The sequence below is a fragment of the Mesocricetus auratus genome, unplaced genomic scaffold (assembly GCF_017639785.1).
Source record: "Mesocricetus auratus isolate SY011 unplaced genomic scaffold, BCM_Maur_2.0 Super-Scaffold_4256, whole genome shotgun sequence".
Classification (NCBI taxonomy): domain Eukaryota; kingdom Metazoa; phylum Chordata; class Mammalia; order Rodentia; family Cricetidae; genus Mesocricetus; species Mesocricetus auratus.
This window is the reverse complement of record NW_024429182.1, coordinates 42,285,281-42,304,475: the sequence shown is the minus strand read 5'-3', so window position 1 is coordinate 42,304,475 and position 19,195 is coordinate 42,285,281. Positions and strand designations below refer to the sequence as shown.

Below are 19,195 nucleotides of genomic sequence, written 5' to 3'. Positions count from 1 at the left end.
ACAGCCTCTGTCTGAGTACCAGTGGCTGCACGCATGCACCTGACCCCAGGGAAGCTTTGGTATAGGAGTTACTTCCCCAGCAAGTTCTGGTATGTTCTTATCTTGTCCTTTTCTGTTGTGTTGATCTTAGGAGGCACAGGACCTGTGTTTCTAAACAGCCAGCCTTTGTCAGATGCCTGATGGAAGAAAGGCAGGGGTTGATGTAACAGGAAGTGAGTTGTTCTTTCTGTATTGATCCTTCTGATTCCTGGATGTGGACCGGAGAGGATTGTTAGGGTGGAGGAGGAACTTCACAACCATCATGTGCAGCATGAACTCTCTAAACTCATGCTTCTGGACAAAGAGTCCAAGCTTCAAGGCTATACAGAATGACTCTGCTTACCACTATCCAAGGCAGGGAAGGACAATTAAATTAAATTAAAAGAACATTCAGGCACTTCTTGCCTTTAATCTATTCTCTCCTATGACCAATATGGAATGACAAGAATAGGCTCAGGCTAATGATCTGGAGGCAGGAGCCTATGGAGACTCACCAAGTAGCTAGATGACACTATATTATGGACTGCATGGATCAGAGCTTGAAGAATGAAAGAAAGAAATGAACAGGTGCTTTATCTCACCTGTATAACATGACCAGGAAGAATGCTCACTGGTCATAGGCTCTCACTTTCTTAAAGGCTTATTAAAACAACAAATAAAAATTGATGGCAGGGAAACAGATGGTTGCAAAATATAATGACACAGATGTATGGATCCACTATCAATAGCTATGATATAATCTGGGTACTGGGCACTGTGCAATGCTTCTTGCACAACATCTCGTGGAACTTTTGGTGGTCATCTCTGGAGACACAGAGTGAGCCATGCTTCCTTCAGTGTAGAAGCACAGCTGACTTCTTAACACTAACCACAAATTAGATAACTCTCTATGGCTTCTAAGGTTAGATAGAAAATCATGCTTCCCAGATGACCATAATGTCATTTGACACCCAATCAGCTTTTTGGTGAGGGCCCTCTGGAGAGGAACCAATTGCCACCAGCAAATGATTGAATACTTAGAGAGCAGAACCTTACACTCTTGTGGAATCTTTGAGTCGTCTAAATGAAACCCCGGACACTGCAGTGTAACAGAGCATAGCCACTACCATTCACCTCTGTTCAGATTTCTGACCAGCAGAAGCAGTGAGATAAAAATTGTTATGAAAACTCAGCACTGGGGTATCCTGCCATACAGCAATAGAAGAATCACACGAATAAGCAAAACACTCTCACATTGTAGTGGAGAAGAGTTTATGGGATTTAATCATGAACATACTAGGGGAAGCCTTGGGCTTTGAATACAGTTTTGCAGAGTTAAGAGTCCTGCCTTTCTTTGGTCACAGTGTGCCTGAAATATAATCATAGGTCTACAATCTGTTTCCTGTCCTTTTCCTTAAGAGAAAAACAGTAACTTAATAGGACTCTTTGAAAAAGAAACTCTGTCTTGTTTCTTCAGTCATGACTCTGTGAACATATGTGAAGTTCATGTTGGGTAGGATTAGCATCTCTCCTGGTATCTGTCAGTAGCACAGACGTGGGGATAGGATTCTTTGCTCGTTGGAAGGCTGGGCATCAGTCTGCCAGTGTGGCATCTCATGTCTTCCAGGCCAGGTGAGCTCGGACATGCACCTCACATTCCTCATTCTTACAACAGGTGTCACATTTACACACATTTATTTATACAAGATCAGAAAATGACTCATACAGCGCTTAGAGCATTGTGGTTAGTACACTGAGCACTAAAAGTTCTTAGAGCACATTGAGCTCTCCTCTCAACCTTCCTTGTGTGAGGCTGAGAAAATCCAGTGAAAAACAGTGGCTCTTTGGGGGACAGGCATGGCAGCCTTCAGTCAGCAAGAGGCTTTGGTCAAAAAGGAGACCACAGGCTAGCAAGATAGCAGGTAAGTTACTTGTCTCCAAGCCTGATAGCCCAACCCAAGTTGGATGCCCAGAACCAACATGACAGAAGAAACAAACTGACTCCCATGAGTTTTCCACATAGAAGCACACACACACACACACACACACACACACACACAGAGAGAGAGAGAGAGAGAGAGAGAGAGAGAGAGAGAGAGAGAGAGAAAGAAAGAAATAAAATGTAAAAAAATTAAAAAAAGGAACAACAACAAAAGCCTCAGGCAGTTCATGGTGCTAGAGCGGAAGCCCTCATTTTGTTTTGTTTGGTTTTTGTTTTTGTTTTTTCTGCTGTCCTTTCTGTATTACTAGTACAGTGAGAGGAAAAGGGACATGCTATATTCTACTCTTGTCCAGAGAGACATGTGAATCTTTCCTGGGAGAAGAATGTGAGACAAGGCAAGGAAGGTCTCCTTCAACTGATTTTATAAACACACATAGAGAGGTGCCTGTGCTTTCCATATGATTTCCAAATTTTATTTAGAAATTGCAATTTTGTCTGTTCAGAAAAAATGCCATAGCTCCTGCTGACATTAATTCTCATGCCCCCACTTCATAATTCAGTCCTTCTATAAGAGCTAGCAAGCTGTTATGTGTTACCGTCCCCTCAGATAACCCTACTTAATGATTTCTTGACTCTCAATACCTTTGAAGTTCACATCAGGGCTCCTTTCTTTTCTCTTTACATAGGACAGAGCTCTCATGTAAAATTCTGCTGTGATTCTAGCTATTTCTACAACCATCCATCTCTAGATATGTCCAGGACAACGAGACTTGGTGGATCTGTCAGCCACATCCCTCAGCCTCCAAATAAGCATGTATTTCCAGTACTGTAACAGCTGCAGTTCTTGTAGACATATGAACTAAGACCCAAGTGGAGAACCCTCTCTTAGTTCACCCCCAACACAGCAGAGCAAATATGTGCACAACATTAATGACTAGAATGCAACATGCCTGGTGAAGAGTGTCACCAGTGTGGCGGTGACAAATGGTTCCCATAGGCTGGTGTATTTAAACATTAGGTACCAGGCTGGCAGTGCTGTTTGGGGGAGGTTATGGAACCTTTAGGAGGTACAGCCTTGCTGGGGGTTGCCTTTGAAAATTTAATTTCACCCCACTTCCTGTTCACCCTCTGCTTCCTGTTTGAGGTTGAGGTATGGTCTCTCAACTTCCTGCTCCTGCAATCTTGCCTAATGCTTACTGCCATCATGGGCTTTCCCTCTGGAATTGTAAACCAAAATAAACTTTCTTCCATTGAGTCACGCTTAGTCCTGGTGTTTTATCAGAGCAACAAAGAAGTAACTATTAAGAGCAACTGGGGTGAGGTTCTCCGCCCCCCGAGACATGTGAGCTGAGAACATAACATCAGAAGATAACATGGGGAGAACACTAGAGAAATAAGTCCTGGACACAGCATCTGTGGTACAGTCCTGACCCACCACACAAGAGGAGAGCAAGGAGCTCTCCAGCCAGCAGGAATGAAAGGCCGAGAGCCAGGAAAATATGTGGAAAGGATGCGAAATTCTGCGGATGTGTGTCTTTTCATCAGCTGGAGACATGTGGAGAATTCGAGACAAGGATTATAAAAAGTAGTGTAGTGGAAAACACCCTGGCAACACTTAGCAGTAAAAATTTTCAAGAAAGAGAAACAAAAAAAGAGCTTTTTACAGCTCACAGAGCAAACTAGTGACATATGAATTCATGATGAAGAATGAGTAATGTCTTCCAAGCCATGTTTCAGTGATCACAAAGCAAAAATGCACTAGAGAGGTGCATTTCTAAAGGAGGCACGCTAAAGTGGACTAGCACCATGCTCTACAATTTTAGTGGGTTTCCCTTACCGATACTCTTACACTGGCTTCCTTGAACTGGTCACACATTTCCTGACACACATTAGACGGCATGTCATGTGACACTTGCCAGCAGAGTAATTCCAACGATATGCAGTTTATCAGAGGTGAACACGATTGCAAATAGGTCTTAGTGTGTCTAAACCTTAGGGCACCAGACTGTCTTAAAAAGTATGACAGTGGGCTGTCTCTCAAACTGTGAGCCTTGATGACGGAACAGGTTCCAGGTCACCGCTTCTGTGTTTCCCAGGACCAATAGCTTTTGTTCAGACACCACTAAACTGGACAACATGACTGTAGCTAGATTTCATTGGTGAACTTACCATGTACCACATACTTGGCCACTTAGGGTCATTGAAGTAGGTAGACTGGGCACGGCTGAGATCATAATCCCTCTTTGTCCGTTTTTTCACCACTTGCTGTTGGATCCACTCCACCTTCCAAGAAGAGAGATATCTGATGAGTGTTCAGCTTCCATCACAGTTCCATGACATAAATGACAGTCTACAGAATTTCCCATTTTTGGTCAGTGTTGTGCTAAGTCAAACTTTATTGTGACAATTAAAATCTCTGAGTCCATGTGATTCTCTAGAAAGCCAGTTCTCTTGTATTTCAATAGAGGCAGGCATGCTAGTCTTTTATAGACCAATAATTCAGCTCAACACCAAGTCAGTTTTTTAGCTTTTTACAAAAACATGCCACTGATAATTTGTTCTAAGGTGAGGGCGATAATTTCTAGGCATATTTTCATTCATAGTAAGAGTTGCAAAGCCTCTTCTACAGAGGTTCAATACTAAATATTTCCGGCTTTGCAGGTTCATTCTGCTCTTATAGTATAGCTAAAGCATTCCGGAAGTGGTAAAGTGGTGTTGAAGTAAACTGTTATAAACAAAACTAGTTGTATTGGACACATGTGACCCTTCCTACTATGCAACATATTCTTAAAAGTTTTGTTGTTGTTTCTTTTTTTTTTTTTTGAGGCAACATCTCACTATGTAGGTCTTGATGGCCAGAAACTTGTCAGGGGCAGCCTTGAATGTGCAGCAATCCTGCTTATGCCTTCTAAGTCCTAGAACTGCAAGTATATACTACTGCCCTGGCTAGGGTTACACAGTTTTGCAAAAACACAGCATGGTGGGAGAGTACTACTAGGTGAATCAAAAAATGTATGTCCTACTTCTAGCTGTGGCTCAGACTAAAGAGTCAGGTTCTTGAGCAATGGGAACCCTGCCAACTCAAACATCAAAACCACAGCATTCCAGAAAAGTCTTAACATTTAACCATGATCTTTACTTCAACTTTGAGTTTAGCACAGTATCTATAATATTATGGCATATAAAATGTAAGGATATTTTAAAAACAGTTTGTTACTATAGAAAAAAAAGAGCATCTCAAATGCATGATTAGCCTTGATGTAATTCTTCAAGTTCTCAAGGAATGTTCCTTTGTTTGACAGCTAAATTTGTCACAATATTTTGAAATTTCCTATCTAGCCATCTATCTTTGTTTCCATAAAGTAAAAATTGGGAGTAGGGACATCATGTAGCTTCCTACTATAATCTCTTATCTACCCACATGAAGATTCAAAATCTCCCTTGCCTACTTGACTACAGAGTTCAGAAGGAACACACGGGCATCCTTCTCAATCAGGGAGGAGAAGACATAGTAGACATGTGTGCACATTATCTCTTACATGAAATAATTCCATTCTTGATATTAAACAAATTTCCAAGGAATCAATTCCACTACATTACTCATTCAATAGATATTAAGTGGCAGACACTATTCTGGGAATATGAAGATGAGCTAGAATGATGTTAAGTTTTGAAAGACATTTTTGGTCATAGAAATTTAGTTAGTATTTCATTATTTTTAGATTTATAAAAATATAATTATCTCTACATATGATGCCAAACAAGGGAACATTAATGATGAATTTGACAATGCAACTTACATATGCAAACTTTAATCTTAAATTACTATTTATGTATTTCATTCCTACAAGGTTAAGTGGGGTTATAGCTACATACTAGGACAAAGAAGACTTCAGATATGTTTAAGCATCTAGAATCTTCATCAGTTCCAAACTGCCAAGGTATATGTGCATATATCAGAGAGCATCACATAATCTGCTAGTCACTAAGACATCCCTAGAGCTTAAAGGAGTCTTTATGGGGACGGGAGAGTTAGTGCCACTCTAAGTACATGCATGGTCTCTTTCTATGTGTCACAGGTAAGACAAATAGGTGTGTGGGAGACAGAAAACAAAATGGCAGTGTTTTCATAGATGAACTTTGGCACTAAAATGGAACAAGATATCTTACCAAATAGCACCTCATCTTTAACTTTACCAAACAATAATGTTAGCTACATGACATACTGGTTAGACAGTGTCACAGTAGCTTGGTATCTGGGTCTGACTATAAGTCACTCTGTTTAATCACAGGGGCTGCTGTATTCAAAAAAGGTCCATTGGATGTGTGTGTGTGTGTGTGTGTGTGTGTGTGTGTGTGTAGCATCAAATATCATGTAATGTGCCTTGGCGCTTTATAGCACAGGCCTTTAGCTAGAGAACAAGAAAAGTGCCCCTTAAACCAGGAGTTTCCTATGACTGAAAAGCCCACATTTATCTTTTTAAACTGTTTTCTGTGGTGATATATTATTTATGATTTAATAAACTTGCCTGAGGGTTCAGGATGCAAAGCCATTCATACTATTTAGCTATAGAAGCTAGGCAGTGGTAGTACACACCTTTAATGCAGGGATTCAGGATTAAGAGGTAGACAGATCTCTGTTAGTTCAAGATTACACTGACTACATGAAATTGATGCAGTCCTAAAAGTAACAACTCACACAAAGATGATCTCATGCCTTTAATCCCAGTACTAGGGAAGTGGAGACAGGAGAGATAGAGTTGGGCAGAGAAAGGAATATAAGGAGGAGACAGGAACTGAGAGCTTTTACTTCTGAGGATTCATAGAGACAGGTTTGCCATTTCAGCGGGGCAGAGCTAAGATCTACTGAGTTGGCTGTTTTGCTTCTCTGATCTTTAGCTTGGAGCTTGAACCCCAGTATCTGTCTCTGGGTCTTTTATTTAACATGCTACACCATCCATCCATCTATCCATCCATCTTTAAATTATTTAAGGAGAGCTCGGAGCACCATAATAAATGTTATCTCTTGCCAGACTTACTACACGGAGAAAACACAATCATACAACTCTACCCAGCCCAGATGGGAATGATGTCCTTTCTCCTGACATGTTCCATTTCAGACACATTACAGAATGCAGTAAATTCAGGATACTCCACCCTCACTTAGAACTCACCTCCCTCTGCAAGGTAAGTGGACACTGAGTCTCCACTTCCTAGGATGTCCAGCCTCCGCTCCTACTTGCTAAGCTAACCACATTGATGGTTATTGGAGATGTGCCCCACAAACTCAGCTAAACTTGTATCTCAATTTCAAATTTGCCACCTTATCAATCCTATTCATGGTGTAATTTGTCACCAACAGAAGAATATAATAATATTTTATAATGTGAAAATATACTAGAAGTCATTGCTTAAGTGTAAATGGGAAACAAATTATAGTATCACTTTTAAAATATATCCCACAGGGAGGAAGAAATAAGTTCTTTGAGTAATAAAATACAGTAGAGTTAATGATTAAAACAGATACATCAATGAGTAAAACAGAAAATAAAGAAACTGACCTCAAATACATAATAAGACAGCATGGACTAAAGATGCTATGCTAAACTGCAGATGAAAAAGAAGCTACTTAACATATGATGACACTTGAACAACAACCAACAAAGTTGAAGCTTCATAAACATCTGGATCAATTTTAAATCATTTAACTGTTAAAATGAGAAAGATTTAAAAATGTAAGAAATGAGCTAAAAGTAATTTTACAGTGAAAGACACATAGTACAAAATTTTAAAGTGATTCAGAAAAATTTATAATTCTGACTATAAGAAAATAATGTAAATTTGTCATGTCAAAAAGTGTCAAGGGGGTAGGTGAAAGATAAAACAATAAAGGTTTACAGCTTCTCCCACCAACCCAAGGAGGCCACTCTCTAATATACAAGAAGTTTCCATACTCAATAAGATGACAATTCCATAAGAAAATAGATAAAGGACAAAAGGCAAACTATCCCTAGGAAAATAGACCACATTTCTTAAATACACCGAGATGCATTGAACTTCATTACTATTGTTTTGTTTTTAGTAAGGTTGTGATCCATATTGTCATGAAACTGAACCATCTCCCTAGTGACAGGGGTGGGAGGAGGTAGAGCCTTTTCCAGGTGGATCTAGTGAGAATTAGATTGGGGTTATGCTTTCAGAAGGAATGGTGGGATCCTGGTCTCTGCTTCCTGATTGAGATATTACTGCCTGTTCCAACATGGGCTCCTGTCATGTGTCACCATATGCTGTCCTTACCAGAGGACAATCAGGCTGCTAAATCTTTAATCTCAGGAACTGTTTACTAAATAAATCAAGTTTTCTTATATGTACACTATGTCAGACGATTCATTATGATTACAGTGGCATACGGTTAGTGACATACGAAGACAAAAGCAACCTGAGACTGAACTGTGATATCACCTTTCCATATACGATGTAAAGATTGAGAAGATATTGTTAGGATCACGAGGAGTCATGACCATACAATGGTCAGGGAACTGCAACTTTATACAGCTCTGTGGATGGTAACGAGGCAATTCTACAGAAATGCCAGTGAGTAATTCTACTCCGTATTTATACACGTAAATATGCAAAGTAAATTTAAACTGTAAATACAAGTAGAAAAGGGTAAACTCTATGCATAAAATAGCATATAAAATGGAGTTTTTGACTAGATTACTACATTTGCTATCAGCTACATATATTATCTCTAGGTAAAATGTAGGGAGAGAGATAAACATGCCTTCTGGTCTAATTTTTCCTTCTTCTGAAATTGTAGCCACACATCCTTAATCTCTAGTTGACAAGGAATAAAATTTCTGTTGAAAGCAACAAAAAGCTGTGGTTGATGTCCCATTTGAAAAACGATCTTTTTTCATTTCATGAAGACACACAAGTGGCATTTAGAAAGATGGTCAGTAAAGGGTCATACCTCTAATGATTTGATTGACTGAAACAGTTTCCAGAAAATAAAGAGGATTCCATGCTTTGTGCCATTTGGCTAACACTAACAAAACAAGAGGAAAGGGCATACAAATGTTTGCCCCCTGCCTTCCCTTTTTTCTTCTCTGACTTTGAAAACAAAATGCGTAGAGCTGACTTGATTAGAGTGTAAGTGTGTGAGTCTGTGTGTGTGTGTGTGTGTGTGTGTGTGTGTCTGTGTGTGTGTCTGTGTGTTTGAATTTCCTAGGAAAAAATAAAGCTTCAGGAAGATATCTCAGTGCCAACACACAGATATCAAGCCCAAATATCTCAGTAGTGTTCTGAAACTCTGGTCACGAATTGGTAATTAGCCCACTACAGTTGCACATGCCTTTCATCGAAGCACTTAAGATACAGAGATAGGAGGATCTCTGTGAGCTTGAGGCCAGTTTGGACTACAAAGAGAGTTCCAGGCCAATCAGGACTACACAGTGAGGCTCTGTATCTCCACCCTACCCACCCCAATCCACCCTAATGCACTTTACCCCACTCCAATCCACCCCCAAAAAAAAGAAAAAGAAAGGAAAAAGGAAACAAAGAAATCAGATTTACCAAGTGAATCATTATACCAAGTCAAGATATTTTATAAAAGAATGTATTCAAAAAAAGGTATGCCGTTCTTTGATTATTTTTCTTGAGTAAATTATATGTGGCCAGGCGGTGGTGGCACATGCCTTTAATCCCAGCACTCGGGAGGCAGAGGCAGGCGGATCTCTGTGAGTTGGAGGCTGGGCTGGACTGACAGCCTCCAAAACAATACAGAGAAACCCTGTCTCGTAAAAACAACAAAAAAATATATGTGAGTTATTAAATACTGGAATTATGATGCCATTCTTTTTAAAGAAAATAAAACAAGGTTCACAATCTACATGTTTCAGAGAGCAATTTGTAGGCAAATAAAGTATGTTTTATTTGATGGAGAATTTTCACCTGATCTGCTTGGAACAGACATTTGGATTTATTTAATAACTGTGAACACCAAAGGTTTATGCAAAAAATATTAGGATATTTTAAAGATCATTTAAAAGGAAGTTGTGAAATAAATATTGCATATAGGACTGGAGAGATAAGAACACTGACTGTTCCTCCAGAGGACCCAGGTTCAATTCCCAGTACCCACATAGTATCTCACACCCATCTGGTCACAGGGGATCCAATGCCATTTTTTGGTCTCTGTGGGCAGCACCAGGCACTCACATGGTACTCAGATAAACATGCAGGCAAAACACCCACGTGAATAAAAATAAATAAATAAACAAATAAATATTGAATGTACAGTTGAAATAGTGCAACAGAGACAGTATAAACCATACTTGAAAAGTTGACTGTACCATAAAATTGTATATTTAGTTGGCCTTTTCTGAGAGCTAAAGTTTTAAAAATGTATGATTCCATTCGGTTTTGCTCCATCGGGTTTAATGGACAAATTCATAGCATTATTGTTAGGGATTCAGGCCATCCTTTCCCACTCTTAGCCCACTCCACTATTACTTACACTTCCCTACACATTTAATTTTTCAGTTTTGTTCCTTGTTTACTTTCTCCTTCCCTCTTTTATGCTTACGTAGGAAAGTGAAAAACAAGTGCTTACCCCAGACAGAAGCAATAGAATGTATGCCTCACTTTCAAAGCTTTTCGTTTGCCTCTGTCCATTCTCCTTCAGAAATATTCACTGTGTACCTACTTGTGGCAGGTGCTGTGTTAGATGGGACATAATGTCAGTGAGAAAACCAGTTCCATGCACTTGGGCAGTTTTCAATTCTAGTGGAAATCAGAGTGGTGAAATAAACAGATTATAGTGTAGATTTTAAACTGCTATATGATACAAAAGCAAACAATATGAGGAAATAACAAGTGATTATAGAGGAGGGACTGTTATAGGAACGTCTCTTGGGAAAATCAGATATTTAAATACAATATTAAATATCAAGGAGCCGGCTGCATAACGAATTCAAGGAAAGGTTAATGGGCTATGTGACTGGGTAAAGCAAAAACATCAGAATGATGGTTCATTTATATAATTTTGTCTATGACTCATCCATGCATCATAGATGCCTACATAATCCACCCCACCTCACAAGGCATATTAGTATTGCATTTTTACCTCTAGCAGACAAACGAAAAAGGAGAAAGTGATATTGACTTCATGGAAACACATTTCCAGACAGCTCGTTTTAACCAGTTCAGAACTCAAAAAAAAAAAAAAAAAAAAGGAAAAAAGAAAAAAGAAAAAAACTGGAAGTTCATGAAGAGAGATGCAAGTTCATGGTAAGCACAACCGCACAATTCCACTTTCTCTTATGATGGGGACAAGGAGTCACAACAGGATTTAAGCAAGGTCCTCTTTGTGGTCCACAGCAAGGGATCCTCTAATGGATCTGGGGCACTCCTGTGACGTTAGGCAGGATGAACTACTTTAGTGGTGAAAGGGGCTTTGATGAATCTCTCATCCACTTCAACATGAGGCACAGACGTAAAGCAGTATAGCAGATGTGGGCATTGTACTAGAAATGAGAAGACAGAATTGCCACCTCTGCAGCTCCACGGAGGAGAGAAAGCGGCATCCACAGGGAATCCACAGCTAAGTATTCTGTGTGTGCCCTGTGCACTCTTCATGTAAGTCCAGTAACATGAGGCTACAATTAGCGCTGCTGCACTGAACTAATCTATGCCAGACATGAGCAGTGCAGAACAAAATGAGGGGGAGCATTAGCCCAGCACTTCCTGGGGTGCCACCAACCACGAGTTTGGCTACTTACGGGGAGAAAAAACACAGAAATTCTCATAATGTATACTTGTATTTGTAAAATGGTACTATTGTCAAGAGAGTCCAACAACTAAGTGCTGTATGAACACAGGCTCCTATACTACTTAATAGTTTGCATGGTTTAATTTGCATGGTTTCTTTGCTGCTTTTAGAGGAAGAAGCTGTGTGTTAGTATTCATAGTGTCAAAGGCAATGGTTGACAGTAGGTTCTCAAATACAGATGTTCATTAACAGATATTTTTACATTGAATTAATCCGTGTTTCTTGGTATATATGTCTAAACTTTTCTAGTTAGTAAAAACAAAACAGCAGTAAAGCTTTAGCCGAAAGGGTATAAAAAGGGACTCAGAAACCTAGGTTTAATACCAGTACATAGTAATGGACTATTTCGTGTTCTAATTAGATAGTAGCACATGGATGATCACATGGTTAACAATGAACACCATGCAAATTAATTGTTCTAATGTTTAAAATAGAACTTAGAAAACACAAGCATCTTTGGATATAGTTTCGACATTCAACAAGTATTTAATGAGTTTCCATCACCATCTATCCTTTTGTATATTCAGTTGTTATAAAACATGAGTTCTAAAACTCGGTATGTGTATCTAAACAGCAACCCCACACGCAAACACACACCAGGAGGACAGGGGGAAGAAGATGTGTGGGACTAATGGGGTATACATTCTATTACCAATCCCTGATCTGTTGAAACCCACTCCTGTACAGATTTGTTGCCCTTTGCCTTTACCTCACAGTCTGTAAAAGACAGTGAACACAGATAAATGCAGAAAAGCAAAGGATATTCAGAGATTGAGAAGCAGGATGTCACCACAGACACAAGTAGTCACTTCAGACAGGAACCCGAGCAAGGGTTGAACAGAGGCAGTGAATCGCGTGCGGCTCCATCTCACTGGCTGATAAAAGATGTTGCTGGCACATTGATGCTCATCGATGAGCCCATAACCAAAGTGCACAGCAAATGGAGTGCACATTTGAAAGAAACTATGAGCAAGATAACGGTCAGAATCCTAGTCTTCAAACCAAACAGGAAGAGGCATCAAACTATCGGGAAAAATTAGTGCATATTTCTTTAACACTTAAACATGGAATACTTTAGGCACTAAATTTTAATATCCTAACATCAAATATTAATGTTCAATTAAACATATTTATATTTAATTGAATACTAATATCATAACTATAAAAGTTTAATAAAATGTTAAATTTCAAGTACCTAAATGAAGGTGGCCTTTGCTGGCCACTAGCAATAATAACCACAAGTAATAAATTTTCTTGATTTGAAAGGATGATCTTATCTATACCTATTTGTATGCATGTACTTTGCTTGACATCAACTCTCTGGGAGCAATCATCTCAAAAGATTTAAGGTAAACTTTCCCTTTGATGTTAACATTCCTCAAACTTCTTGAAGAATTTATTAAAAGCTGAGCAATTTTTTTGGTCTCAAGTATATACATTCTTTGGAACAGTTTTCATTGTCCTTGCAGGAAACATTGTTATCTGTCTGTACTAGTTGGCTTTCTGTTGTTGTGATAAACATTAGAACCAACAGCTATTATGGGAAGAAAGGGTTTATTACTTCTTATATTTACAGTCTAGGACAGGAGCTCAAGGCAGGAACCTAGAGGCAGAAACTGGAGCAGAGACCACACAGGAGCACTACTTACTTACTGCTGGCTTCTAGGCTCAAGACTCACTATCTCTGTATGGCCCAGTCCAATCATGTCAGGGTTGGTACCACCCACAGTGGACTGGGCCCCTCCCACATCAATCACCTGCCGAGAAAATGCCCACATACAGGCCTACAGGCCAACTTGATGTAGGTAACTCCTCAACTGAGATTCCTTCTTCCCAGATGAGTCAAGATGACAACCGAGACTAGCCATCGCATGACCTTACTCCTAGTCATGCCAAGTTTTCCAGTGGACAAAGAAAGAAAAAAAGAAAAGTATGTTTGGACACCCACACACCCTCTTTCCCCTTCCCCTTTCTGTGTGTTTGTGTGTGGGTGGTGTTTAGATATGCATAACAAGTTTAGGACTCACGTTCCATCACAATGGAATAAGCAAAAGAAAAGACGGGGGTGTAAACTTATTAAACACTTGTTGAATGTCAAAACCATATCCAAAGATTCTTGTGTTTTCTTAGATATATTTTATATCTTCTATTTTAAACTTTAGGACAATTAATTTAAACAATAAGAAGGAATTTGAACACAATTTTGAGTGTTCAAGTATTAAAAGGGTATGGAATTCTAAAGTGCCTAAAACCAATTTTACTATCTAAATGCTATCTAGGGTCAAATTCACTTTTGACTAAATACAAAATCTTAATGCTGGAACTGAATTAGAATATTTCATAGTTTCCTCCATCTTCACTCCAGGATCAAGATTACCATACATTAAAAAAATACAGTGGAAAGACTTCATTACACATGTGTTTGTCTTAGAATGCTCATCCTTAAGCCATTTGAAAGGCAAGGTGATGCAGTTAATAAGTCCATTCAAACCTAAAGTAAATATGGGAAATCGCATTCTGTCCTTATTATGGTATAAGTTTTAGATAGCAGCAAGAATGACATTTTTCCTTGAAACAAAGCTTTAATTTAGCCTAATGGACTTTGGTTCTTTGGCCAGCCCTGAAACTTTGTGCGTACATCATTCCAGATATTCTCAGATCTGTATTTGAAAAACTGGATGCCCTCAAGCTGTATGCCAACCAAATGAATACAAAGACGAGCCTTATTTTGCAGAGAGAGAGGAAATTGTTCAATTCAACTGAGATTAATATAAAAAGAGGCAAATGTTGGCAAAGGAAAGAGTAGTCATTCTCCTAATTTCTCAAAGCAAAGACAATGGGGTGACCTGTTAAATGTGGGAAAGTATGTCAGCATCTCTCTTCTCCACATAACATACCATTTAGTCCACACAAGCAATGATCAGGAAGGTTCTATTCATACAGAAAGAGACACTCATCCCTTGTGCATAATTCAACTCCACTGCACATATCATCTTATTCTCCCAGGTATTTAAATATAAATGGCAATGGCTTTTGTTTCTACATTCCATAGGTCCTACTGTTGTAAGGAAGGATCAATGGTGAAGAATGGTTTAAGTTCAGAATTGGGGATCTAAAGTTTTACTTATATCTGTTTTGTTCTTTTAATGAGACATTTTAACTGGCCTGGTGGCTTCAGTTGTTTAATCTTCGTTAGGGTTGGAAATCAAAATTAAATTAAATTAAAATTAAAAATCAACTATTGCTGTGCTGGCAATCCTCTGTTCCATGAATCAAATATGGTTTGGAAAAGCCAATGCCATTTTCTCTTAGTTTTGGAAGATAACAAACACACAACTTTTAGGCAGAATGTGTACTGTGCTCCCTGAAAGCCAAGGAGTTCAAAGTTCATCAGTAAGTAAGTGCTGTGATCGCTGGAGGTAGACACTCAAAGCAACACTCTCTATGTGGGCCCCCATCAGCAGAGAGATGAGGGTTCATAAACTCTGATGAGGACACCATTATAATTTTACTAGACTCTAACCCCTAACCCTAACCTAATCCTAACCCTAACCCTAACCCTAATCAGAAGAGTTGGGGTACTTTGCAACCAAAAATCCTGGGACTGTAACAGCCTTGAACAGCAGCACCACCCTCTGGGGTAGTCAACAAACAGTTAATTTTGGTTAAGGCCATATTGAAACATGCCTTTCACACTCAGGGAAAAACACTTCAAAATCCTTGGACAGTGAAGGGATTGACATTGTCTCCTGTTAACCCAGTTGCCAGAGGCAAAGCAAATGCTTTCTTAATCTAAGTAAGATTCCTTCACATGGGGAACCATATCCAGGGTTTCCAGCATGACTCGCCTGACATGACTTGCAGGTCATGGCACAGAAAGCCCTGGAAGAAGACCTGACCAGTGACAGGCTGGAACTCATACTGAACTCTGGCTGAGTCTGGGTTCCAAGCTCCCTGCTATTCCTGAGTGTTCTAGAGGAATGCCAAGTCATTTTACTGGGGCTTCTTTTCCCTGAAATCGTGGCTGTAGCACCAGCAATGACAGGAATGATGAGTCTGGGGAAGGAGAGGGAAAACACTTTTTCACCCATCCTCCACATGTGCATTTTCTTGTTAGAAGATCCACAAGCCACACATTTTCCACCACAAAGCTTCTTCTTTCATGCCATGTGATTTGGATGCCTGATCCTGAAGTCTATTATGTTACTGTGCTAGATACTGCATGTGAGGGCTCAGATTTGGGTGAGGGAGTGTGGAGGGCATCACCAATTCTCTCCATCCTCACCCCTCTATCCCTCCAAGGAACTCCACCCTGGCACATTCAGATTCTTGCCATTGGAGTGAGAGATGACCTTGGTCAGAGTTCCCAGAAACATGGAGACATGAGAAGGGGCTGTCAAAATTCTAGCACTTGCAGGAGGAACTTCTTAGGGACTTCGTTCAGTGTAATACTTAGCAGCTCGTGGAGACTTGAGTACAGTTAAGGGTGAAGATGCAACTACTGGCAAGAAGTAGGGGCTCTGTTTAGAATCAGGCAACCCAGCAGGTGAGGACAGTGTCCCTGAGTTGTACCAGTCCCTACAGAAGCTGTGCTGCAACTTGCCTAGAGTGTAACCCCAAAAGATTAGAGAATAGATGCATTTATTCATGACTTTTTAGTAAAGGAACTGGTAGATTAGTCTTTTTCAGGCCCTTAAATTCTAAGGAAAGAAAGCAAAAAAACAAACATACTTTCTAGACTCTTGAAAGACGGAGAAAGTAACCCTATGCCATAAAGAACACTGGGATTTGACTTTGTGAATGGTTGTCACAGAGCCAAGACATATGAATAACTACATAGTCACTACTTAAAAAGTCACTATTTTTTAAAAAACAGTTTCCCACGTACTCTGGTGTCCAATAATAAAGAAATTACTAGCCATCAAATGATTACAAATATAGCTATTTGATTTTTCTGTGTGTGCACTTTTTTCAAAATGAAATCTTTCAACCCATTATCTTATTTACATCATTAAACTCTCCCAAAAGAACCCTCCTGAACTGTGGAGAGACTGAGGCACATCACACTTAAGTGGCTTGATCAGGTCACACACTGGGGTGATGACCTGAAACTAAAACCCAATAAAGTAAATCCATACCCAGGTTATTGTTCATAGAACAGTGGCCCCATCTGAAATGCTATTCTCAGCTGATGGAGGGGGTGGGGGATACTTGGTTCCCCGCAGAAGGACTAGTTAGTGTTATCAAACATTTTATTAGAGGCATTACCGGCAATGGATGAGGAAGAAAGAAAAAATTAGCAGAGAATAGCTTATATTTGAGCTTCTATCATCCAGGCAAGGGTGTCCTCTATCACTTAGCTGTAAGCATTTTCAAATGGGTTAAGAGACTTATTTAATATGCAAACTACAAAGAATTATCTGATAACTAAAGAATAAAACTGTGACACAAAGAGATCCTTAGGCATAGACTTGGCAGTGGTGACAGAAATCCTTTCCTCCTCAAGGGCATTTTCTAACTTGTAATTTAGGAGCACATAAAGTTCAAGGCCTGAAGATTTTCCAAAATAAAAATAAAACAAAACCCCTTAGAACTAAAATCCTTAGTTACCCAGGTCTGGACTAGGCAGAATCAACAAGATGAGACAAAGACAGACATGACAGACACAGCCTACACGAATTAGGTTCTAGAGTCCAAGAGCCTGTGCTGAGAAATCTTGTTCAACTTCTGGAAAGCCTATGACTTCATACAAGTTACCCAACCTCTATACATAAAACAAGCAAGACAACTGACTGTGAAGACTAATCCAGCTGACATCCCACCCAATACTGAGCACACTTCCTGGCACAGCAATAGCTACCACGAAAGCATGGTAAAGTACGGTGTGCCAAGCTATGCCAACCATAGAGTTCACATCTTTAAACCAAGAGACACAGACTTGAGACGATACTCAGTTGACCAGGGTATGACAATGAAGCTGGTTTTATAAAGAAGCCAGAAATCAGGAGACCTGTAGCCTCACTACTTCTGATTTCAATTTTCATAAGTATAAGTTTAGGGGTAGAGCCAGGCAAGTAAGGTAATGTGAGTAATGCCAATCATCATTCTGGATCACCTTCTCTTCACTTGTCATAGCAAGCCATCTCCTGAAGGATGCATTCAGCTGCAAACGAAAGTAGATAGTCTCCAAGCTCCGAAACCCCATGTGGTCAGAAAAGTTCTGTCAGAGCCTCGAAACTTTTAGGCCACTGGGGTACTCGCAAGACAATATACATTATTCTCTGAGAACCGGTGTCTAGAGTATTAAAAACTAAAAAGAAGCCAGATAGCAGTTCACACCTTTAATCCAAGCAGTCAGGAGGAAAAGACATGTTCTCTCAGGCTGGACTACATAATATTCCAGGATAGTCAGAATTACACAGTGAGAGCCTATCTCAAAGAAAAAAAAAGAGAAAAAGAAAAAAAAACCACATAGCTGGATGGAGAGGTTGGGAAGTAGTTTAGTGATAAAGCAGTTATCATGCAAGTCTACAGGCTGGAGTATGGATCCCTAGAACTGACATATGGTTGGATGCACTGGCATACATGAGTATTCCTAGTGCTTGTACAGAGAGATGTGGGCAGAGGCACAAGAATCCCCTAAAGCTTGCCAGCCAGCTAGCCTCCCATATGCAGCAATGAACAAAGGACCCTACCTAGATAAGGCTGTTTTCTGATCTCCACACAAGTCACACCATGCACACTTCTGCACTTATTCATACACATGAGTATGTATATATACACACACATACATACATACATACATAATACTATAATATACACATGACAAAGTAATTGTGTTAATTTTCACAATTGTTTTTATGAAAATGAGCTTCCTATTTTTTTTCCTTCTTGCAGAGTAATCAGCAGTCTCTCTAGAATGAGGAGTGGCAGTAATTTAGCACTCAAGTATGGGAAGGCCATGGTGACCCTCTATAGGAATGCACTGCCAGAAAGTCTGCAGAGAGACCCCAAAGAGCACATATATCTTGGAGATTACCAAGGTCACATCATGTACATAATGATGCCTGTGATAATGTAAATAATTAAGTAATAAGACTGCAAAGTGACTCCACATTTATCTAATGGTCCAGACAACTACTGGGGAATTGAGAAGCCTCGGAGATAGACCAGATTGGATTCCTTTTCAGCATTCCCAAAACCATACCTTTAACTTGAGTGCATTTCCTTATAGCCTGCTTGCTAACACCTTTAATAAGCCCTGATCTGTATTTCCACACAGTTTGATTCTTCCTTATTTCCTTTTCCACAGGAACCCATTGGTTTTTGTTGTTTGTTTGGTTGGTTGGTTTTCGAAACAGGGTGCATTGCTTTGGAGCCTGTCCTGGAACTTGCTCTGTACA

General features: G+C 39.6%; 1 protein-coding gene across 3 annotated transcripts in view; it reads right to left on the bottom strand.

The window, feature by feature from the left end:
- Pcsk5 (proprotein convertase subtilisin/kexin type 5) overlaps positions 1-19,195 on the bottom strand; it is a 411,139-nt gene that overhangs the window by 319,662 nt on the left and 72,282 nt on the right. For all 3 annotated transcript variants that reach the window (XM_040746607.1, XM_040746615.1, XM_040746617.1), the window contains exon 3: positions 4,130-4,243. In XM_040746607.1, the coding sequence (XP_040602541.1) occupies positions 4,130-4,243 (114 nt within the window). The remainder of the gene's footprint in view (positions 1-4,129; positions 4,244-19,195) is intronic.